General features: G+C 34.5%; 1 protein-coding gene across 5 annotated transcripts in view; it reads right to left on the bottom strand.

The window, feature by feature from the left end:
* The window catches only part of TBC1D14 (TBC1 domain family member 14), a 121,896-nt gene that overhangs the window by 55,081 nt on the left and 40,772 nt on the right, over positions 1-26,043 (bottom strand). For 4 of the 5 annotated variants that reach the window (XM_074272585.1, XM_074272584.1, XM_074272586.1 and 1 more), the window contains one exon: positions 7,894-8,014. In XM_074272585.1, coding sequence (XP_074128686.1) covers positions 7,894-8,014 — 121 coding nt within the window. Of the gene's footprint in view, positions 1-5,126; positions 5,279-7,893; positions 8,015-26,043 lie in introns of those variants that run through there. The other variant, XM_074272589.1, reaches the window with a different exon arrangement.

The raw sequence follows: 26,043 nt of genomic DNA, 5'->3' as shown, positions 1-26,043 counted from the left end.
ATATTTTTAAATAGCCAACTAGTGATTAGATTTTAGATAATATATTCACACAAAAGGAAGCAAGGAATAGAAAAAAAACAGATTTTAACCTCAAATTTGTTTTTCAGTAATGAAATATTCATTATGCATACACTAAAATTACAAAGATAATAGTTAAGAAAAAAACTTTTGAAAATTAGAACTATTGAAAAGTAGAATGATTGCTTCAAAAAGTATTTTAATAGCACTTTTCCACATAAACTTTATAGGGATAAATAAATATATGAGTATATTTTCATTTCCTAGTTGGTGGAACTACAGTTCTGAAGTGAAAACACTTGTTCAGAGTCACAAATCTTTTAAGTTCTGGAACTGGGATATGAACCCAAGGCTCTAAACTCCAAGTAGAAAATTCTTTTCACAACACTAAGCGCTCCAGAACAACTCCCATCTCTAAGCATGTTAAAGTTTGTAACACATATTTTACCAAGAGAGAAAAAAATTGAGGCTCAAAGGTTTAGAGACTTGCCTGTAGCCACCCAGCTATTAAATATCTGAACAAATATAGGAAGGTATTCCAAATCAGTGGAATTCCTCAAATGGAATATGAATCATCACATGTTAGGTAGAGGAGGTTCCTGCTTTAAGGAAGGAGTTGAACATTCCCTTCCTACTCTCAAATTCTAGCATACTGTGATTATTCTATGAAGAATGAATTGCTAACAAAAGACCTTGGAAAGGGTTGAATTCAATATAATTCAATCACTAAAAGAGATACAAAATATAGGTGAAAGGCTCTATCTACTCTTATCGGTTTAAAAGCCCCAGATTTAATTCTCAAAATTATCATAAAAATGCACTTGTACAAAATAAAGTGCTAGAGGATGTCCATGCATCATTAGTAATGAATGATTTAGGAATCAGACTAGCTCACAGAGATACTAAAAGATTCTAGGGCATTTAATAAATATGTGAAAAGAGGGAAGGAAGGAATATGGTTTCTTTAATATATATATATATATATATATATATATATATGTATATATATATATATATATATATATATATATACTAAATTGCCAAAAGAAAACAAAAAGAAGGAAAACTTCCTTTTTGTTTCTTAGAAACTATTTTACTATTATGTTAGTTACTATTATGAAACCACAGGGTTCACTTTCAGACTGCACATTTTGATTCGTCTCAACAATGAGACCAGCCATCTAAGGCTATGATTAACAAGAAACTACATAAAAAAATTAGAAGTGCCTAACTTGAGAAAAAGTCATATTCTAAAAGTTTTGACTGGAACTCAGAAAAATCTTTTCTTATAGAAACATTATAAAAAAGGTAATTATATTCCAAAACCAGATCACAAAAGCTTAAAGTATACTTTGGCTGAAGCACTACACATACTTTCAATTTATCGATCTATTTATTTATTTATTTAATAGTTTTTATTTACCAGATATATGCATGGGTAATTTTACAACATTGACAATTGCCAAAACTTTTGTTCTAATATTTCCCTTCCTCTCCCTCCCCGCCAGATGGCAGGTTGACCAACACATGTTCAATATGTTAAAGTATAAATTAAATACAATATATGTATACATGTTCAAACAATTGTTTTGCTGTACAAAAGGAATCAGACTTTAAAATAGTGTACAATTAGCCTGTGAAGGACATTAAAAATGCAAGCGGACAAAAACAGAAGGATTGGGAATTCTATGTAGTGGTTCATAGTCATCTCCCAGAATTCTTTTGCTGGGTGTAGCTGGTTCAGTTCATTATTGCTCAATTGGAACTGATTGGGTTCATGTCATTGTTGAAGAGGGCCACGCCCATCAGAATTGATCATGATGCTCATTTTACTCAGCATCAGTTCATGTAAGTCTCTCCAGGCCTTTATGAAATCATCCTGCTGGTTATTTCTTACAGAACAGTAATATTCCATAATATTCATATACCACAATTTATTCAGCCAATCTCCAACTGATGGTCTTCCACTCAGTTTCCAGTTTCTGGCCACTACAAAGAGGGCTGCCACAAACATTCTTGCACATACGGGTCCCTTTCCCTTCTTAAAGATCTCTTTGGGATATAAGTAACACTGCTGGGTCAAAGGGTATGCACAGTTGGATAACTTTTTGAGCATAGTTCCAAATTGCTCTTCAGAATGGCTGGATGTATTCACAGTTCCACCAACAATGTATCAGTATCCCTGTTTTCCCACATCCCCTCCAACATTGTGCATTATCTTTCCCTGTCATTCCAGCCAATCTGACAGGTCTATAGTGGTATCTCAGAGCTGTCTTAATTTGCATTTCTCTGATTAATAATGACTTGGAGCATCTTTTCATATGATTAGAAATAGTTTCAATTTCTTCATCTGAGAATTGTCTGTTCATATCTTTTGACCATTTATCAATTGGAGAATGGCTTGATTTCTTATAAATTAGAGTCAATTCTCTATATATTTTGGAAATGAGGCCTTTATCAGAACCTTTGACTGTAAAAATGTTTTCCCAGTTTATTGTTTCCCTTCTAATCTTATCTGCATTAGTTTTGTTTGCACAAAAACTTTTCAATTTGATATAATCAAATTTTTCTACTTTGTGATCAATAATGATCTCTAGTTCTTCTTTGGACATAAATCCATTCCTCTTCCACAGGTCTGAGAGGTAAACTATCCTATGTTCCTCTAATTTATTTATAATCTCATTCTTTATGCCTAGGTCATGAACCCATTTTGACCTGAGCTTGGTGTATGATGTTAAGTGTGGGTCAATGCCTAGTTTCTGCCATATTAATTTCCAATTTTCCCAGCAATTTTTGTCAAACATTGAGTTCTTATCCCAAAAGCTGGGGCCCTTGGATTTTTCAAACACTAGATTATTAAAGTTATTGATTATTTTGTCCTTTGGACCTAACCTATTCCACTGATCAACTGGTCTATTTCTTAGCCAATACCAAATGGTTTTGGTGACTGCTGCTTTATAATATAATATTAGACCTGGTACAGCTAGGCCACCTTCATTTGATTTTTTTTTCCATTAATTCCCTTGAAATTCTTGACCTTTTGTTTTTCCATATGAACTTTGTCGTTATTTTTTCTAGGTCATTAAAATAGTTTTTTGGAAGTCTGATTGGTATAGCGCTAAATAGACCAGTTTAGGTAATATTGTCATCTTTATTATATTTGCTTGCCCTATCCAAGAGTATTTAATATTTTTCCAATTGGTTAGATCTGACTTTATTTGTGTGGAAAGTGTTTTGTAGTTTTGCCCATATAGTTTCTGATTTTCCCTTGGCGGATAGATTCCTAAATATTTTATACTATCAGTAGTTACTTTAAATGTAATTTCTCTTTGTAACTCTAACTGTTGGATTTTGTTAGTGACATATAAAAATGCTGATGATTTATGTGGGTTTATTTTGTATCCTGAAACTTTGCTAAAGGTGTGGATTATTTCTAAAAGTAATAGTAGAATCTTTGGGGTTCTCTATATACTCTCAATTTAAAAGAAAACCCACATGTTCTAGTGCAGAACAGTATTTCAGAATACCCAAATAAGCAGTAGTTCTGTATTTTTTTTTCATGTGCAGTTTCTCCACTCTTTTATCACATCACACAGATAGCTCTAGAATCTCAAAGATTGCTAGCAGAGAACTCATTTAAATCCTGTACTCAAATGGAAAAGCTTTAAGTCCATGCCCAAAAAAGAACTGTGTATGTGAGGGTACCATGAATCTCTAGCAACAGATGATCAGCATCATCCATACTCACATTGATGAAATCACTGAAATGCTTTAGTATTCTCCTCTCACAGACCTTCTGAAATATTAAAAATAATCAGCTACTTAATAGTGGTTTTAAAGACATAAAAAGTCAATGGAAGCTTTGAAAGAATTCTGAAACCAGGTCTATGGATATAAGGGATAATAGGATCTGGCCAGCAAAGCACAAAGACAGGAGGAGGTCCTGGGCCAAATCCATCTTGGGATACTATGACGAGGAACAAGTGCCAAGTGACAGCTTTGTCATCCACTACCCAATTTTGGGTCACAGATCCAGCATGTATATAAAAGTTATACTTCATTAACAGCATACATTCAGGTGTCCTTAAGATGAGCACAAAAGGTCATCTTCTCAGATCTATCAAATTGAAGACAGAAAACCTAAAGTTCAGCCTTTGCTCTGTTTTTCTTAACTTTATGACCATGAATATTGTTACTTAAGCTTCCTGGGGTTAAAGGGGTCAGGCTTTTTGATCTTTAGGGTCTCTTCCAATTCAAAAATTCTTTTATTCTATTCTAGCACTGGGAAGTAAGGGAGAATAATGGAGTGTATACTGGACTCACAGTTAGAAAGCTCAATTTCAAATCTTGGCTCTGTCTTTACCTGGCTATGTGGTCCTAATCCATCCTGTGAGTCTCCTATATAAATCTGAACCATAAGACTAGTCTTTCTTATCTGAAAGTCCCCAGAGATGACACATTCAAGGAAGGAGTATACATCAAGAGATGATCTAATTAAAATTCTTATTATGAAGTTAAATGACTTTGTCCAATGTTATACTTTTTTTAAAAGTAAGTACCATAGCCATGACATAAATCCAGATCTTCTAATTCCAAAACTAGTTCTCTTTATACTATATCATAAGTTACCTTCCTGTCCTTGATCAAGCCTTTTCTCAGCATTTATTTTATGTAGAAAAATAGTAGACATTGATCTTTGTTATATCAATAAAATATAATCAAAATTTTCTATTTAGTCTTGTTGGAAAGAAAGAAATTTACAAACATTAAAGTACTATAGAAATGGTTGTGATTGTCAATTAACCATTATATATTCTCTCAAAAAAATTATTCCTCAAGCATCAAGTGGCTGCCCAATTTACAGTTTAATTACCACAGATCCCTTATTGTATAATGAACACAGTAAACTGAATCTTCAAAAAAGATTACACAAAAAAATCCATCTATTAAAATCCATATTAAATCCACATTAAATATTTCCCAAAGTAGTTAAATATATACTAAATGAAAATTCTCTCACATTTTTAAGAAAACTAGTATTACAGAATCAATGATGTGGATTCCATAGTCTAGAAACTATTACTCTTAAAAATAGAACAACTACTTACCCTGAAAGAATCCTCTACATTAGTTTTCTAAAACTAGAGACAAAACAATTGTAAGAGTTAAAAAGCCTCTAGAAGCAAGGAATGCAGTTCAAAGCATGTGGGAGGACCTGAGGGATGAGAGGTTCCAAGGTGCAGGTGAGTCCTATGTGAAGGTGGGGCATAGTCTCAAGAGGCAGTGTCTGATTCCAGGTACCACGCCTCCCTCCATAGTGCTCTCAAAGCCTAGCACATCTCCCTCCTTCTTCTTGGGCCAATCCCATTATGCCAGGTTCCTAGAGGACTTCCCCCTTTCCCCATATCATCAGGAGGGTATAAATATATGCTATCTAAGAATAAAGTTCTCTTTCGCTTCACCCTTACTTCCTGGTGGTCTGTCTCTATGGGATCCGGGTTGGTGCCCAAAGACAGGTAAGTGTAGCCTAGCCGTGCCGTTGATGGACGTGCATTAAGAGTAGCTCTAAGGGGAGCTACCAGTTTAGAGTAGTCCATAGGGGCATAACAACAATGACTCAAAATAAGATCTGCTTGTTTTTAGGTATAACTTTTTTCTTACAAATAAGTAACTGACTACTAAATTCATAAAAAGGAGAATTGTCCATGATTCAAAGTAAGGAGCATGAATGATATTTGTTTGGTGTAAATGATGAAAATTTACTTTACTAAACGTTGTCTGAGATCTCTACACTACCACCACCACAGGATCCTGGCCTTAGAGATATTCTATAATAACTAAAGTTACAATATCAAACAAATTATTTACATAATATTGATAATGGGTTCCAACTGTATTATTAAATAAAACTGCTGGCTACATTCATTCTCAGTTGAGTAGACTGAAAGGCAGGGGGCTTTAGTATTCACTGGTTCTGTTCCTCCAGTTGCCATCTGGGACAGACTAACTCATTCTTTTCTTCCCTCTTATTATATAACAAGAGCAACAGAAAAGACCCATGGGACCACCTGCCCTAAGCATCTCCTTGTATAAAGGAGGAAATCCAGTTTGAGGATGAGCTAAGGCTCAAAGGTGCCACACCAACAAGCAAAAATATGCTCTCTCCTACACTTCACACCAACTAATGTCACTAAATTAGTTCTAATTGTTATTCCTATAGGTTTCCTTCTGTTTCACAGAAGTGTAAAAAGACTCCCGAGTTTTGAGAATAATGAACATGAATAATAGAAGGAAGAAAAGTATGTGTCTTTTCTAAGCTTTTACATTATGCTTTTATGTTAGATGAAATTGCATCTGTATGATGCCCAAAATTTAAAAATCACAAAATTCCTCTCCTCTGTCCCTACTAACTCAGCACACTGAAGACAGGAAAGGAAAAAAGCAAGACAAACCAGGTCATGAACAGAACTGTATGACCAATACAGGTATAATTATATTCTTATCTTACTAAGATTTTAAACCAGACGGTTTTCTTTCACTGCATTACTATATTACCATGTAATTAGCTGTCCTGGTCAATCACGTGTAACCTTTAAGCTAAAGACCATAATTCATTTTCATGTTTTAAAGAAAAAGATAAATGAGAAAGACAAAATCATTCAAACAATATTAACAAGACTGAAGAAAAATAGCTTTTGAACCAAGACCCTGAAAAGAACCCTGGGTGTTAAAAAGAAAAAAGATTACAGGAGGGCAGATTTGGAGCTTAGGAGTTGTCTGGTTCCACCTATTCCTTTCATTTTTAACCACAGAAAAAACTGAGGCCTAGATAGGTAAAAGGACTTATCAATGCTCATACGAAGAATAATAGAACAAGGATTCGACCCCAGGCCCTTCAATAAAATATCTGTGCCACAAAGCGGAGGCAGAACAGAAGCAGAGTTAGAGTGGCATGTATATGTATGTATAAACACATAAAGAGGGAGACATGCCATTATTTGCAAATACAAAGACCTGGAAATAATCTAAATATTCAATAGCTAATAAAAGACCAAATAAATTATATTTTATCAATGCAATTAATGAAATTCAACACAATTTAACAAACACTCATTAACAATAGAAGGGCCAAATTGTCAAATGATGCAAAGATATTATAATTTTACTCTGAAATAAAATTGTATTCCTACTCCATTTTTCTTGGCTTAATGGACTAAAAAAAAACTACAGTGTTAATTGATACAGCTTGATTGCTTGAGCAATTCATAAGCTCTGGAACTTCTGGAGTGAAAACACCTTCTATGCACAAGGCACTAAGCTAGGTCTACATGTACAAACAATACTTGCCCTCAAGAAGCTTACATTCTAGGTAGGGGGCAGGAGAGTACAATATGACCTCAAGTAAGTTAATAGTATTTCAAATTAATTTAGCATAAATGGGGAAATCAAGAAAAGCTTCATGTAGTAAATGAAATCCAAGTTGAGCTTTCAATAGAGATAGAGATCCTATGAGGCAGAAAGGAGAAAGACAGCAGGAGATAGAATGTTACATCCTGGATATAACAAATAGAGCAGTCAGACTGAACAGAAGACGTCTGGAGAAGTAACATGAAATTGGTCTAGTAAGGCAGTTAGATCATAAACAGCTTTAGATGACAAATAGAGAAGCTTGTATCTAGAGGAAGTTCATGATGAAAAGTCTCTATAATGAGAAATGGAAAAGAAATTAAAATAAAGCCACCCACACCCTAAATACATATTTAACTTTTTAAAGAATTTAGCTTGTGTTTTTTATGCAATGCTGTATTGCTTATCAAGCTTTATAAACATATTGTGTACATCAGGCAGTTTTATGTTTTAGTCTAATTGACATACCTTTTGTGTTTTCTTACAATCTTTCTGAGAATTCTCTCGAAGTGATACTTTCCCAAATAGTTTCCACCTCAAGTCATCATGTGTGTTGAGTCTTGCATTTTGCTTTTTAGCAAACAAATTCCTACCAAAAAATGTAAAGATTAAAAAAAATTATCAGACATTGACTAAGAATACTGAAATTACAGTTCTCTTTCCTTCATTATACAGTATTTTATATAATAGTATAAATTGTGTACTTATATAAATTATACAAGAACTGCTATACACCCAAAATCAATTTTTAATGTAAACACAAAACAAAACAGAAAACAAAACAAAGCTAAAAGTATAATTACAAATTCATAGGGAATAGAAGCCAAAAAAAAATATATATATATATTTATTTTTTCCTTTTTTTGTTCATTCATTAGATTCTAATTTATTCTGCCATATAAGATTTTCCTCCTTATTTTGTTAAATTGATGTTTATGATAGTTATTAAATTTATAATATATAGAAAATTAAATGTAGATGTATGCATAGAAAAGTAATATTCAAACAAAAACAAGAAACATGTTCATCATAGAGTAATAATTGTAGTATTCTACCAATTCTACCATTTATCATAGGAAAATCTGTTGTTATACTTAAGTTAATTGTATCTCTGGAATTTATCATAAGTAACATTCCTAGCAAGATAAATACATATTTCTTGACATTTTTCAAGCATGAGAGATACTGCTAAGGGAATTCTAAGTGAGATCTTCTTCAGTGGAAATAATAAATAACCAAAACATCTAAGTAAACACAGCAAATTATCTCTATTTTCATTATAAAATTACCATAATACATTGCCCTATTTTGATAATTTTTAATGGAAAAATAAAACAAAGGTTTTTATTTTATCTTCCCAACCTCCTTGAGTCTATTTCAGGAATAATCTATTGGAATATTTGCTGCAGGCAATTTCTATTTAATTTTACAAAACAAACAAACAAACAAACAAAAAAAGAGGTGTTTTTTTTTGTTTGTTTGGTGTTTCTCCTCACCCCCCAGTAACTCAACTTATTTTACTTCTAAGAATTTGAAGATGCTAAAGTTCAGTTTAAATCTTCAGATGATACTTAGAATAAGTCTAAGGTAGGCTAGATTGAAAACAAGAGGAAAAGCCTTGGAGAAGACTTTCAAAATTACTAAAGATAAAAGGCCCAACTCTTCTTTTCCTTACTTTATTTCAATTCTTTCCCTTAAATCCTATAGGAGAAACATCCCAGTAAGCAGGTTTTTTCAACATTCATCTGGTACTATGGAAAAACTTATTTGTAAACATAATTCCCTCCCTCCCACATATTCATAAAAATATTTGAGATTGAAGACTTATTTGTATATACTAATACTCATTTTTTATTTCTTTAAAAACCCTATACTGATGATACATCTATATATCACAGCCACTTTCCTGACCTTTCCAGACTGAACACTTCCTTATGACAAAGAAAAACTAACAAGCAAAAGAATGAGAATCAAATGAGTATAACATACTATCAAGAACCAAGTAAAGAAGAGAATGAGCTAACTAGTAGAGCTAGAAGACAATGTCTGAAAGTAAAAATAAGATCAACTCAATAATCAGTTAAGAAGCACCAAGGAATAAGACATTATTGTTCAATCGTTTCAGTCCTGTCCAACTATTTGTGACCTCAAATAGGGTTTTCCTGGCAGAAATACTGGATTTACCATTTGCTTCTCCAACTCATTTTACAGAAGAGGAAACTGAAGCAAAATTAAGTGTCTTACCTAGGGTCACAAAGCTAATAAGTGTCTGAAACCAGCTCTTCCTGACTCCCCAGAACTCTATCCACTGTATCACTTAATACCCAGGAATAAGAGTACACTTGTTCAATTACCAAAAATTATATTTTTTAAAAATTCAGAGTCAGAATAACAAACCTGATAAAAAATACATCAATGTGCCTATCCTAGTTGGCCTATCAACCTGTAAATCTTCAATGCCCAACCAGTTCCAGTCAGCCATTCCTTTTAAGTCAGAGTGGCACAGTGGAAAGAGTGCTTTAGAGTTAAAGGGTTTGGGTCCAAATCCCAGTTTTGCCCTTTACTACCTGAAGTAATCTGGGTCTCAGTTTCTTTACCCATAAAATGAGGAGGTTGACATAGATGTCCTCTAAATTTTCTTTTTAAAAAAAATCAAGCATAAAGTTTCAGCTTTAACTCTATTCTTCCTATCACAAGCCTGTTCCATAGAATGGTCAAGAAATTGGTTAGGACTTCATATAATGACAAGGTGCCAATTCTCTTTCCCAAGGAAAGTTGAACAATCAGATGGATGGAACAAAAGTCAGACTTTGAGAAAATTAAATCTAGCAGCAAAAGAAGAGAGGGTTGATAAATGCGAGGATGGGGAGATTGGTTAGCAAGCTTTTCTAATTGTCCAGAAGATAGATAATGAGAACTTGAACTATTATGGCAATAAAGAGGGAAAAAACGAGAAAGAAGTTGTCACAAAGACTAGAAATCATTAAAAATATTTAGGAAATTGCTAAATCTTAACTACTAGAGAGAGGACTTACTTGGAGAGAAAGACATGTTAAAAATAGACACTTAGAGCATACCCTGATTGGTAAATGGGCAAAGAATATGAACAAGCAGTTATCTAAAGCTGACATCCAAGCTATGTGTAGTCATATGAAAAAATAATGCAAATTGCTAATGATTAGAGAAATTCATATTACAGCAACTCTGATGTTCTACCTCATACCTAACAAATTAGGAAAGGTGACAAGAAAGTAAAATGACAAAAGCTACAAGGGCTAAAAAAGAAAGACAGGAACATTAATGCATTTTTGATAGATTTAAACAAATAAAAACAATTTGAAGTTATGCTCAAAAAACTTATTAAACTGTATATACCCTTTGATCCAGAAGTACAACTGCTAAACCAAAGAGGTTAAAGAAAGGAAAATGAACACTGTACCAAAAATATTTATAAGCAGCTTTTTCTGTACTGGCTAAGAACTAGAATCTAAGGGTGGACTAATTGTGAATTACTGAACAAATTATGGCATATAAATAATGGAATACTATTGTGCTATAGGAAATGATGAGGGACAAGAAAAATTTGAAGAAAGTTTTATGAACTGATGCAAGGGAGATAGAACCAAAATGGCAGAGTAAAGGCAAGAACTTGCCAACCTCTCCCCCAAAACTACTCCAATTCCTTTGAATAATAACTCTAAGCAAAATTTAGAGCATCAGCACACCCAAAAAGATGGAGTAGAACTTTTTTCAGCTAAAGATAACTTAGAAGGTTGGAAGAAAAGAAAAGGTCTGTGACATCAGAGTGAGAGTCCAATGCACCATGTTGGTTCAGACCAGTCCTGGCCCTGGCCCCAGCCCCAGCTCTGGCCCAAAGCCAGCAAAGCTGATTCAGTAGCAATATTGGTGGTTTCCAGACCTCTTAGTCCAGAGATTCCAAAAACTTGAAAAGTTAGCAGAAAAGGTTTGTGGAATCAGGCAAAGAGCCCAGCAGACAGTCCCAGTGCAGACAGCGCCAGTATAGCAAAGCAGGAAAGAGGATACAGATCTCTGAATCTGCAGCAGCACTGGCAGTTTATAGACCTCTAAGCCCAGAGACACCAAAGATGACTTGCAAGGTCTGCAGAAAAGGTAAGAGGGCTTTGGAAAAAGCTCACAGAATCTCTTTATTATCAGTAAGGAAGATCTCTGTTGCTTTAGCACACTAGATCTTACAGCTATAGTGGGACAGAGACACTCCTAATAGTTCCAGAACAGAAAAGGGTGCTTGTGGTCAGATTCTTAGAAGAATCTCTAAAAACAGCTGCACACAATCTCTTAAATTTGAAATAGTTCACCTTTCACCCTGGAAACAGAGCCTATCTTAAGAATGAGTTAAAAGCTGAATAACAGGCTAGGAAAATGAGCAGACAACAGAAAAAGTTTCTGACCATTAAACGTTATCATGGTGGGGGCATCTAGGTTGATAAAGCACCAGCCCTGAAGTCAGGAGGACCTGAGTTTAAATCTAGCCTTAGATACTTAACACTTCCTAGCTGTGTGACTCTTGGCAAGTTACTTAACACCAATTGCCTCAGCAAACAAAAAAAAAAAAAAGTTATCATGATGACAAGGAAGATCAAAACACACTCTGAAGAAGATAACAAAATTAAAGCTCCTACATTCAAAGCCTTCAAGAAAAGTAGTCACAGGCTATGGAGAGGCTCAAAAGGGATTTTGAAAATCAAGAGAGATAGAAGAAAAATTAGAAAGAGAATTGAGAGTAGTGCAAAAGGAAATACAAGAAGCTAATGAGGAATAGAATGCCTTAAAAAGCAAAACTGGCCAAATGGGGAAGGTACAAAAAAGCTCATCTCACAAAAAGGTACAAAAGTTCACTGAGAAAAGATTCCTTAAAAATTAGAATTGAGCAAATGGAAGCTAATGTGTTTATGAGAAATCAAGATACAATAAAGCAAAACCAAAAAAATTTTAAAATAGAAAAAAATGTGAAACATCTCATTGAAAAAGCAATTGACCTGAAAAATAGATCCAGGAGAGAGAATTAAAAATTATTAAAGTCATGATCAAGAAAAGAAAAAGTCTGATCATCTTTCAAGAAATTCAAGGAAAACTGTTCTGTTATTCTAGAACCAGAGGCTAAAATAGAATTTGAAACTATCTACTGTCATAAAGGAGGGAAAAAGACCCACATGTGCAAAAATGTTTGTAGCATGTCTTTTTGTTGTGGCAAAGAACTGGAAAATGAGATGCCCATCAATTGGGGAATGGCTGAATAAATTATGGTATATGAAAGCAATACAATATTATTGTCCTATAAAAATGATGAGCAAGTTGATTTTAGAAAGGGCTGGAAAGATTTATACAAACTGATGTGAGTGAAACAAGCAGAACCAGGAATACATTGTACACAGTAACAGCAAGACTGTGCCATGATCAACTATGAAAGATTTGGTTTTTCTCAGCAGTTTGGTGATCTAAAGCAATCCCAATAAACTTTGGATTGAAAACACTATCTGCATCCAGAAAGAGAACTATGGAATTGAAATTTTTTTTGAATTTAAACCAACACATGCTATGTTCACTGTTTTTATTTTCTATTTTTTTTCTTCTGTTATGGTTTTTCCTTTTTTGACTTTTCTCTCCCAACATGATTCATAAAGAAATGTGTATTGAAAAAGTTAATATACGTAAAAAAATAAAATAAAACAAAATACATATATGGGGGGGGACAGAATCAGCTCCTGAAAGATATTCCAAAATGAAAACCCTTGGGAATATTATAGCTAAACACCGAAACTCCAGAGTCAAGGAGAAAATATTGCAAGCATCCAGAAAGAACCAATTCAAGTATGGTGGAGCAACAGTCAAGATAACTCAAGATTTAACAGCTTCTACATTAAAGGAACAGAGAATTTAGAATATGATATTACAGAGAGTAACAGAGCTAGGATTACAGCTAAGAATCACCTATCTGGTAAAACTGAGTATAATCCTTCAGAGGGAAAAGGTGTTCATTCAATGATATAGAGAATTTTCAAACATTCATGATGAAAATACCAGAACTGAATGGAAAATATGATTTCCAAATACAGGAATCAATAGAAGCATATAGAGGTAATCAGGACAATAATATCACAAGGGACTTAAGATTTTATCTGTTCACATTCCTACATGGGGAGATAACACTTGTAACTCATTAGAATTTTCTCATTATTATGTCAGTTAAAAGGAATATATTCAGACAGAGGGCACAAGTGTGAACTGAAAATAAAAGAGATAATATCTTAAAAAATGAAAATTAAGGGATGAGAGAGGAATGTACTAGGAGAAAGGAAAAAGGAAAAGTGGATGCCATAAGAAGAGGTAAGAAGTTTTACAGTGGGGGGGAAGTGAGTGAACCTTTCATCAGAATTGGCTCAATGAGCTGATATAGACTCAAGTGAACAGAACCAGGAATGTAATTTATATAATAACTAAGGACAAGCAACATCAGAGACGTTATTCTAATCAGTTTAACTCCCATTAAGACTTGAGGTACCCCATGTCTCTCCCATTTGACTGAGCACACTGAGATCAAAGCCTGTTTTCTTTCCCTGTATCACTTGGCACAGTGCCTAACACAGAGAAGGTGCTTAATGAATGTTTGTTGACATACTATTCTTCACCAGGTTTTCATCTCTGGGTCCTTTTGAGTTAACTATCCCCATACTTAGACTGAACCTGCTTCTAACCTAAATGTCTCACAGAATTCTGACATTCTTCAAAATTCTTTTAAAGCACTGATGACTCCCAATTACTAGTGCCTCCCATTCCCAAACGACAGTGTATTTTACTACTTGGTATCCTCACTGCATTTATTCTGTATATTTTATTGTGTACTTACTATGTTCCCCATTAAGATATAAGTTCCTTATAAGAAGTAATTGTTTCATTCTTGGTATATGTGTCCCCAGCACCTGGCAGAATGCCTGGCACAAATGACTTATTGATGACTGATCAAATGCCAGCAAATTTTTAAAAATTGCTTTTTATTTACCAGATATATGCATGGGTAATTTTACAGCATTGACAGTTGCCAAACCTTTTGTTCCAATTTTTCCCCTCCTTCCTCCTACTCCCTCCCCCAGATGGCAGATTGACCAATACATGTTAAATATGTTAAATATAAGTTAAATACAATATATGTATACATGTCCAAACAGTTTTTTGCTGTACAAAAAGAACCTGACTTTGAAACAGTGTACATTTAGCCTGTGAAGAAAATCCAAAATGCAGGCGCACAAAAAATAGAGGGATTGGGAATTCTATGGAGTGGTTCTTAGTCATCTCCCAGAGTTCTTTCACTGGGTGTAGCTGGTCCAATTCATTACTGCTTTATTGGAACTGATTTGGTCAATCAGAATTGATCATCATATAATATTGTTGTTGAAGTATATAATGATCTCCTGGTCTTGCTCATTTCACTCAGCATCAGTTCATGTAAGTCTCTCCAGGCCTTTCTGAAATGATCCTGCTGGTCATTTCTTACAGAACAATAATATTCCATAACATTCATATACCACAATTTATTCATCCATTCTCCAATTGATGGGCATCCACTCTGTTTCCAGTTTCTGGCCACCACAAAAAGAGCTGCCACAAACATTCTTGCACATACAGGACCTTCTTTAAAATCTCTTTGGGACATAAGCCCAGTAGTAACACTGCTAGGTCAAAGGGTATGCACAGTTGGATAACTTTTTTAGCATAGTTCCAAATGCCAGGAAAATTTTAACTTTATATGCCACTCACCACTTAGTTCAATTCATTGCAATGCTCAATAAATAAATTACTGATTAAATGAAAGGTCTGAGAATAGCAAACATATATCAATAGGCATTTAGTAAGTGCTACTAAGTGCCAATTATGGCATTAGATGCTGGGGATATAAAGACAAAAATAAAACAATCCCTCCCCTCAAATAGATTCCACTCTATTATGGCCAAACATATATACATATAAAGGCAAATGCAACTTCAGAAAAAAAATAGAAACAAAATTATTTGAGGAGGAGAGTATCAGAAAAGGCCTCGACCATAAAGTGATGTTTTAAATCAATCATGAAACTAAGTAGGCAGTTATATGATGAGGTAGATAGAACATTGGAATGGAGTCACAAAGACCCAAGTTCAAATATGTACCAGACACTTATGTCTGTAACCTCAGTTTCTTCATGTGTAAAACAGGAATAATTATCATACATACCATCATCCTCACAGAGTTGTTGAGGAAAGAAGGGAAGAAAGGGATGAGAAGAGGTTACTTTATCAAAAACACTTTGCAAATTTTAAAGTTCTATGTCATATCAGTGCTTGCTTTTGTTATTATTACTTCTATCATAGGGTAGTAAAGATGAGGATCAAATGCATTATGAATAGGAGGCACAGCATATGCGAAGGCATGGAGATGGGAAGTACCTAGTCATGATTGGAGAGTGCATGAGAAGCATGTGGGGGAAAAAAAAAAACTAGAAAGTTGAAATCAGGTGGGAAAGTGTCAAAAATGTCAGAGAAGAGTTTAGAATTGACCCTTCAGGCAATATAGAGTCACTAAAGCAATTTTTAAAAAAATTTTGTTGTCATAAACTTGATAAACATAAGCATGAACACTTTCATATACACAGAAAAAAAGGGAGAAGATTGTATAGGCTCACACTTTTTAAAAGAATGAAGAATTAATTTATTAGTTGCAAAAATGTCCCACTGAGGGGGCGGAGCCAAGATGGCGGAGAAGAAACACACGACTCAGTGAACGTCCTCACTCCCTCACAACCAATTAGATAAATTAAGTCTCAAAATTAGCTCAGGACTGATAGATACCACAAGGACTGGAAGCACGACTTACCAGCTGAAGAGAATCTGGAGTTTCAACAGGAAAGGTCAGTTCTCAGGGGAGGAATAAGAAAGACCAGCACAGACGGTGGGGTAGGGGCACACTGCGCCCATTGCGCTGGGAAGGGCTCTGGGATCAGAGAAGCCACTGAGGTGGGGGAATCTGGCACAGGCTGTTAGCTCTTCTCTGCTAATTATTTAGCAGTTCAGAGGAGAAAGCCAAAATATTTTAAAACTCAAATTAGATTTTCCCCGATCTTGGGGGTGACTCAGCAGACTCGACACCAAGGGGTGTGGCCTCAGCTACCACCTGAGAATAGTTAAGAGATTGACAAGTGGGTGGATACGGCCCAAGGCAACACACACTGCCTAGCTTAGCTGGAGGGAGTGGAACTCAGCTCCAGGAAGTCCCAGAGAAGCGGAACCTTTGAACTAGGGACCGCGGTTTCTGGCAGACACTTCCAGTTTGAGCGCAGGGGCTTCTCATGTCACCTGCTGCAGACATCCACTCCCCACCCGGACACATAGGCTGGGCTTTGTGCTGTCTTTACTATTCAACGCCCTCGGGCACAACAGTGCTAATCACCTCTGAGGCACCTCCAGGGAGGGGGTGGGGAACTCTCTCCCAGAGCTCTATCTTAGCTCCGGCGCAGGGGCCGTTGCATCCATCCGGTCTGGGAGGAAGCTGGTAAAGAAGTAAATAATTTCCTACCCCAGAGACAGACCCCAAAAGATTTTTTTAAGTATGAGCAAAAAAGCTAGAAAAACCATAGATTCCTTCTATACAGAGAAAGAGCGGGTATCCAACCCCGAGGAAGTTGACAGCAGAGAATCAACAGAAAACAACCTAAAGGGGAATGATTCCTGCCCCCCATCACATAACTCTCTCCTAGAAGAAGCTCTTAAAAAATTGAGGGAGATCGAAGAAAAATGGGGAAAAGAAAGGGAAGTTATGATAGAGAATAACAACGTCCTGAAATTGGAGTTGGAAAAAATAAAGAATTCACAGGAGATGCAGGGAAACAAAATTAGTGAATTAGAAAAGGTTAAAAAAACACAGGAAAGCAGGATTTCTGAATTGGAAAAGATAAAAAAGTCTCAAGAAAATAGAATTTCTGAATTGGAAAAAGAAAATAATTCTCAAAAGAAAAAAATTAGAGAAATGGAAAAAAACTCAATAGAGCAAAATAATTCATTTAAAAATGAAATTGGGCATTTACAAAAAGAACTAAAAACTGTGAAAGAAGAAAATAACTCCTTAAAAGTCAGGATGGAACAAATAGAAATGAATGATTCACAGAGAACCCAAGAATCAGTCAAACAAAACAAAAAAAATGAGAAGCTGGAGAACAACGTCAAATACTTACTGGGAAAATCTATAGACCTGGAAAATAGATCTAGGAGAGATAATCTGCGGATTATTGGACTTCCAGAAAACTATGACCAAAAAAAGAGCCTAGATTCTATTTTACAGGAAATTATCAAAGAGAACTGTCCAGAGATAATAGAAACAGAAGGGAAAGTAGATGTGGAAAGAATTCATCGAACTCCTTCTGAAATAGACCCTAAAAAAAGAACACCACGGAATATTGTGGCTAAGCTGCAGAATTACCACACAAAGGAGAAAATCCTGCAAGCAGCTAGAAAAAAACAATTTAAATACCAAGGTGCCACAATAAGGGTCACCCAAGATCTGGCTGCCTCCACATTAAAAGATAGAAGGGCCTGGAACCTGATATTCCGTTAAGGCAAAAGATCAAGGACTGCAACCACGAATGAACTACCCAGCTAAGTTTAGCATCTTTTTCCATGGAAGAAGATGGTCATTCAATGAAACAGAGGAATTCTATATGTTTCTAAGAAAAAAACCAGACTTAAACAAAAAATTTGATCTACATCCACAAGACTGAAGAGAAACAGAAAAAGGTACACAGAACCCTTGAGAACTGTAACTCTGTTGTGGGTATATAAAAAATACTCAAGGATAATTTGATTTTACTGATATAAAAGAAAAAAAGGGGGGTGTGATAAAGGAAAGGAGGTCGGTTCAGAAAAAGGGGAAGCAGTGATAAAAAGAGGGAAACTACATCCCAGGAAGAGACATAGAAAATACACCATATCTGAGGGAACTTAGTGAGGGGGAGAATCATTGTGTGAATCTTACTCTCATCAGAAGAGGCTCAAAGAGTAAATAATTAACATATTTGTTTTTCAGAGAATTTTCTCTCACCTCATTAAAAGGGGGGAGAGGAAAAGGGGAAAGGAAAAGGAGAATAAGTGAAGGGACTTGGAGGGAGGGGGGAGGGATCCTAAAAAAAAAAAAAAAAAAAGAGGGAGGGTTGCACGTCACAAGGGGGGTCTGTAAATTAAATATCGGGGAGGGGGATCAGGGGGGTCAAGGGAAAAAAGTATAATCTGGGGATAATACGATGGCAGGAAACACAGAATTAGTAATTTTAACTGTAAATGTAAATGGGATGAACGATCCCATCAAACGGAGACGGATAGCAGATTGGATCAAAAAGCAGAACCCTACAATATGTTGCCTACAGGAAACACACTTAAAGCAGGGAGATACATACAGAGTAAAGGTAAAAGGTTGGAACAGAGCCTATTATGCTTCAGGTAAAGCCAAAAAAGCAGGGGTAGCTATCCTTATCTCAGATCAAGCAAAAGCAGAAGTAGATCTCGTTAAAAAAGATAAGGAAGGAAACTATATCCTGCTGAAAGGTAGCATAAATAATGAAGCCATATCAATACTAAACATATATGCACCAAGTGGTATAGCATCTAACTTTCTAAAGGAAAAGTTAAGAGAACTGCAAGAAGAAATAGACAGTAAAACTATAATAGTGGGAGATCTCAACCTTGCACTCTCAGATTTAGACAAATCAAACCACAAAACAAACAAGAAAGAAATTAAAAAAGTAAATAGAACATTAGAAAAACTAGGTATGATAGACCTTTGGAGAAAACTGAATGGCAATAGGAAGGAATATACTTTCTTCTCAGCAGTTCATGGATCCTATACAAAAATTGACCATATATTAGGACATAAAGATCTCAAATTTAAATGTAGGAAGGCAGAAATAATAAATGCCTTCTTCTCAGATCACAATGCAATAAAAGCTACATTCAGTAAAAAGTTAGGGGTAAATAGACCAAAAAGTAATTGGAAACTGAATAATCTCATCTTAAAGAATGACTGGGTGAAAGAGCAAATTATAGAAACAATTAACAATTTCACCCAAGATAATGATAATGATGAGACATCATATCAAAATCTTTGGGATGCAGCTAAAGCGGTAATAAGGGGAAATTTTATATCTTTAGAGGCTTATTTGAAGAAAATTGAGAAAGAGAAGATTAACGAATTGGGCTTACAACTTAAAAGGCTAGAAAAAGACCAAATTATAAACCCCCAACCAAAAATTAAACTCGAAATACAAAAATTAAAAGGAGAAATCAATAAAATTGAAAGTAAAAAAACTATTGAATTAATAAATAAAACCAAGAGTTGGTTCTATGAAAAAGCCAATAAAATAGATAAACCTTTGGTAAATTTGATCAAAAAAAAAAAAAGAGGAAAATCAAATTGATAGTCTTACAAATGAAAAGGGGGATCTTTCCACCAATGAAGAGGAAATTAGAGAAATAATAAGGAGTTACTTTGCCCAACTTTATGCCAATAAATTTGATAACTTAAGTGAAATGGATGACTTTCTCCAAAAATATAGGCTCCCTAGATTAACAGAGGAGGAGATAAATTGCTTAAATAGTCCCATTTCAGAAAAAGAAATAGAACAAGCTATTAATCAACTCCCCAGGAAAAAATCCCCAGGGCCAGATGGATTCACATGTGAATTCTACCAAACATTTAAAGAACAATTAGCCCCAATGTTATATAAATTATTTGAAAAAATAGGGGATGAAGGAGTCCTACCAAACTCCTTTTATGACACAGACATGGTACTGATACCTAAACCTGGTAGATCGAAAACTGAGAAAGAAAATTATAGACCAATCTCCTTAATGAATATTGATGCTAAAATCTTAAATAAGATATTAGCAAAAAGACTTCAGAAAATCATCTCCAAGATAATACACTATGATCAAGTAGGATTTATTCCAGGAATGCAGGGCTGGTTTAATATTAGGAAAACTACTAATATAATTGACCATATTAATAATCAAATTAATAAGAACCATATGATCATCTCAATAGATGCAGAAAAAGCATTTGACAAAATCCAACATCCATTCCTACTAAAAACTCTTGAGAGTATAGGAATAAATGGATTATTCCTTAGAATAATCAGGAGTATATATTTAAGACCGTCAGTAAGCATAATATGCAATAGAAATAAACTGCAACCTTTCCCAGTAAGATCAGGAGTGAAACAAGGTTGCCCACTATCACCATTACTATTCAATATAGTACTAGAAACGCTAGCCTCGGCAATAAGAGCCGAGAAAGAGATTCAAGGAATTAGAGTAGGAAATGAGGAAATTAAACTATCACTTTTTGCAGATGACATGATGGTATACTTAGAGAACCCCAAAGACTCTGCTAAAAAGCTACTAGAAATAATTCAAAATTTCAGCAAAGTGGCAGGATACAAAATAAATCCACATAAATCCTCGGCATTTTTATATATCACTAACAAAATGCAACAGCAAGAGATACAAAGAGAAATTCCATTCCAAACAAATGTTGAGAGTATAAAATATTTGGGAATCCATCTACCAAAGAAAAGTCAGGAATTATATGAGAAAAATTACAAAACACTTGCCACAAAAATAAAATCAGATTTAAATAATTGGAAAGACATTCAGTGCTCTTGGATAGGCCGAGCGAATATAATAAAGATGACAATACTCCCCAAACTAATCTATTTATTTAGTGCTATACCAATCAGACTCCCAAGAAACTATTTTAATGACCTAGGAAAAATAACAACAAAATTCATATGGAAGAATAAAAGGTCAAGAATTGCAAGGGAACTAATGAAAAAAAACTCAGAGGAAGGTGGTTAGACTCTAAGTGTACCTGATCTAAAGCTATATTATATAGCAGCAGTCACCAAAACCATTTGGTATTGGCTACGAAATAGACCGGTAGATCAGTGGAACAGATTAGATACAAAGGACAAAAAAGGGTACATCTATAGCAATCTAATCTTTGACAAACCCAAAGATTCCAACATTAGGGATAAAAATTCATTATTCGGAAAAAACTGTTGGGAAAACTGGAAATTAGTATGGCAGAAATTAGATATGGATCCACACTTAACACCATATACCAAGATAAGATCAAAATGGGTCCATGATTTAGGCATAAAGAGGGAGATAATAAATAGATTAGAGGAACAGAGGATAATCTACCTCTCAGACTTGTGGAGGAGGAAGGAATTTATGACCAGAGGAGAACTAGAGATCATTATTGATCACAAAATAGAAGATTTTGATTACATCAAACTAAAAAGTTTCTGTACAAATAATACTAATGCAAACAAGATTAGAAGGGAAGTAACAAATTGGGAAAATATTTTTAAAAACAAAGGTTCTGACAAAGGTCTCATTTCCAAAATATATAGAGAACTGACCATAATTTATAAGAAACCGAACCATTCTCCTATTGATAAATGGTCAAAGGATATGAACAGACAATTCTCAGAGGAAGAAATTGAAACTATATCCACTCACATGAAAGAGTGTTCCAAATCACTACTGATCAGAGAAATGCAAATTAAGACCACTCTGAGATACCACTACACACCTGTCAGATTGGCTAAGATGACAGGAACAAATAATGACAAATGTTGGAGGGGATGTGGGGAAATTGGGACACTAATACATTGCTGGTGGAGTTGTGAAAGAATCCAGCCATTCTGGAGAGCAATCTGGAATTATGCCCAAAAAGTTATCAAACTGTGCATACCCTTTGACCCAGCAGCGCTACTACTGGGATTATATCCCAAAGAAATACTAAAGAGCGGAAAGAGACATATATGTGCCAAAATGTTTGTGGCAGCTCTTTTTGTTGTAGCTAGAAACTGGAAGATGAATGGATGTCCATCAGTTGGAGAATGGTTGGGTAAATTGTGGTATATGAAGGTTATGGAATATTATTGCTCGGTAAGAAATGACCAGCAGGAGGAATATAGAGAGGCCTGGAGAGACTTAAATCAACTGATGCTGAGTGAAATGAGCAGAACCAGAAGATCACTGTACACTTCAACAACAATACTGTATGAGGATGTATTCTGATGGAAGTGGAAATCTTCAACATAAAGAAGATCCAACTCACTTCCAGTTGATCAATGATGGACAGAGGTAGCTACACCCAGAGAAGAAACACTGGGAGGGGAATGAAAATTGTTAGCACTAATATCTGTCTGCCCAGGTTGCATGTACCTTCGGATTCTAATGTTTATTGTGCAACAAGAAAATGATATTCGCACACATGTATTGTACCTAGATTATATTGTAACACATGTAAAATGTATGGTATTGCCTGTCGTCGGGGGGAGGGAATAGAGGGAGGGGGGGTAATTTGGAAAAAATGAATACAAGGGATAATATTATAAAATATATATATATATATATATATATATATATATATATATATATAATAAAAAAAAATAAATAAAAAAAAATGTCCCACTGAGTCTCTTTCTTTCTTTTTCATCTGTGTATTTTGAAGGTGGTACAGTGGCCAGAATACTTTGCCTGGAGTCAGAAAGATCTAACTGCAAACCACTTTTAGCTGTGTAACTGAGGGATACCATGAAATGGGGATGTTAATACTTCTTTCACAAGGTTATTGCGAGAATCAAATGAAATAATATTTATAAAATGTGCTTAGCAAAGTGACTGACACATAGTAGACATTTAATAAATGCTAATTTTTCTCCTTTTTCTCTTATTTTCTTTTACATAATTACTTTTAGTCTCCCTCTCATATTTGTACCTCTCTCAAAATCTGGAGGGAAGGGGGGGTGGGGAAAGAAGGGGGAACCTACACAACTGTTTCCACAAATACTCATTGTTAAGCAAAAACAAATCTACATATCAACTATGTCTGAAAATATCTGCCTCAGTCAGCTGAAGTCACCCACATCTGTCAAGTAATTGTGATTCACTATAGTCATGATGGGTCACTGCATTGATCAGAATACTCAATTTTTTTCAAAGTTGCTTTTCTTTATAATATTTTAATGATACAAATTGTTCTTTTTTCTGTTCACTCTGAATTACTTCATACAAATCTTCCCCAAAAGCCATTCCCTCCTGTCATTTTTTTAATGGCACAAATGTATTCCATCACACACATAAACTATATGAGTTGCTCAAGAATTCCTCAACTAATGAGGACACCCTTAATTTACCATTGCACTTTACAACACAGTGTTTCTGTAAATATTTATGCATATATGAACCATATTTTTTTCATTTTCCTTCTTCTTTGATCTCTTTGGGGAACAGACCTAGTAAATCTGTCACTGGGTTTATCAAGAAACACAATTTAATCACTTGGAGTTTAGATTAAATTTGACTTCCAGAAGGTATGGACCAATTCTCAGTTGTATCAACAGAACAATGGTATATTTTTTCCTATTATTTCTTTGATATTTGGTATTTCCCTTTTTTGTCATCTTTGCCAGTCTGAGGGATGTGAAAAAGTACTTCAGAGTTGTTTTAGTTGGCATTTCTCTAATGAGATTTACCTGATTGTTTTATCAAAGATATCAAATATAAAAATCCTAAAATAATGTTAAAAATACTTTTAAATAGAAAGAAGCAAAACTAAAACTTTACTTATCATATCTAGAAAAAATAGATCTCAAAAGCATATTTATTGTTGAAAGATGTTTTTTTTTGTTTTTTTTTTTTTTTTAATAAATGAAGCTACTTACCATAGAAAAAGGGTTCTGTAAAAAAAAAAAATTACTGTCAAAATTGATATCTCACCCTAAGGATTTCAGCACAGGAAAGCCGGGAAAAATTCTGTGTTCTAGTATTTTTTTAATTGAAGCTTTTTATTTTCAAAACATATGCAAGGATAATTTTTCACCATTGACCCTTGCAAAACCTTGTGTTCTAATTTCTCTCCCTTCCCTTTACGCCTTCTCCTAGATGGCAAGTAATCCAATATATGTTAAACATGGTAAAAAATATATTTAAATCCAATATAGGCATATGTATTTATACAATTATCTTGCTGCACAAGAAAAATCAGATCAAAAAGAGAAAAATGAGAAAGAAAATAAAATTCAAGCAAACAACAACAGAAAGAGTGGGAATGCTATGTTGTGATTCACACTCAGTTCCCACAGTTCTCTCTCTAGGTGCAGAAGGCTCTCATCATCACAAAATCACCGGACCTGACCTGAATCATCTCATTGTTCAGATGAGCCACATCCATCAGGATTGATCATAAAATCATCCTGCTAATCGTTTCTTATAGAACAATAATATTCCATAACATTTACATTATGTTCTAGTATTTCAAAAGCCACTACTCCTGGGTAAGAACATATATTCTAACAGAGAAAATAAACTAATCCTGATGAACTTTTCTTGCCTGTTTTCTAGCCAGAAGTGAAAGTTATAACAGCTAGCTGATCCTAAATTTTTCTTGGAGAACAAAAGGCGCCACTAAGACCAAGGAAATAAAGGACATCTAAAAATAGAAAGCTTGTAAGGCATTGGGTTCTAACAACAGTAATAATTGCTATACAAAATTAAGGTACCAGTAAGTAGAAGATCTGAAAATTAAACAAATGGAAAGAGAAGATGGTGATGTTTTTTTTGAAAATGATTTGATACCTGAAAAGAGCTAGGATAATGAAAATTCAACATTTATTGCCATACAGTGTGCTAAGTACTAAAGAAGAGAAAAGTTAAGATATTCCCTGCCATCCCAAAGTTTAAATCTTAATTTTAAAAAAACTCTGTCAAGGACAGACAATATTTTCCATCAAGTTTCTTCTAGAACCACTTATGTCCTTGAATTTAGCAACAATGACAACATAGTAGACTCACTTAATATAAAGCCAATACTTTCTCATTATCCCTGCTCTTAAATCAATTTTTCTAAAGAATACAGGCATTATAGTGATACAAGAGGAAGATGAATAACTCCACCAAAAATTAACCAGGAAAACTCCATACAGGCACCACTAAGAATTTGAAATTACAAACAGAATTTCAAGATCTTCTTTTACTTGCAAATGTTATAAAAGGAATCACTTTATGTTTAAGTCAAATAATTATGATAATTAATAAATGATCAATTAAGGAACAAAATATTGAGTCATTTTTAAAAGAACCAGAAAAAATACATTTTCCTTGTGTCTTTCCCACGTGGTTAATACCATATGTATAACTAGATCAATGACTTGTGCATAGAAAACTAACTAGAATATTTTGTTATACTGAAAGACCACCAAGTCTGAAACAATATGCGCAGTGGATAGAATGGAATCTGCAATCAGAAAATCCTCCATTTGAATCCAGCTTCAAACAGTAGCTATGTAACCCTGGAAAATCATTTAACCTCTCCAACCTTCAACCACCTAATTCACAAAATTGTTATACAATCAAATGAGAAATTCATATTAAATTATTTTATAAATAAATGTCAGCTATCACTAGTATTAATTTGCCTTCAGTTCTAGGCACATATTAGATACAATGAAGGGCACAATGCAGAGGAAGGTTGCCAAGATGCTGATAAAGA

The sequence above is a fragment of the Sminthopsis crassicaudata genome, chromosome 6 (genome assembly GCF_048593235.1).
Source record: "Sminthopsis crassicaudata isolate SCR6 chromosome 6, ASM4859323v1, whole genome shotgun sequence".
Classification (NCBI taxonomy): Eukaryota; Metazoa; Chordata; class Mammalia; order Dasyuromorphia; family Dasyuridae; genus Sminthopsis; species Sminthopsis crassicaudata.
The sequence above is the reverse complement of the archived record's forward strand: the minus strand, read 5'-3'. Positions and strand labels throughout refer to the sequence as shown.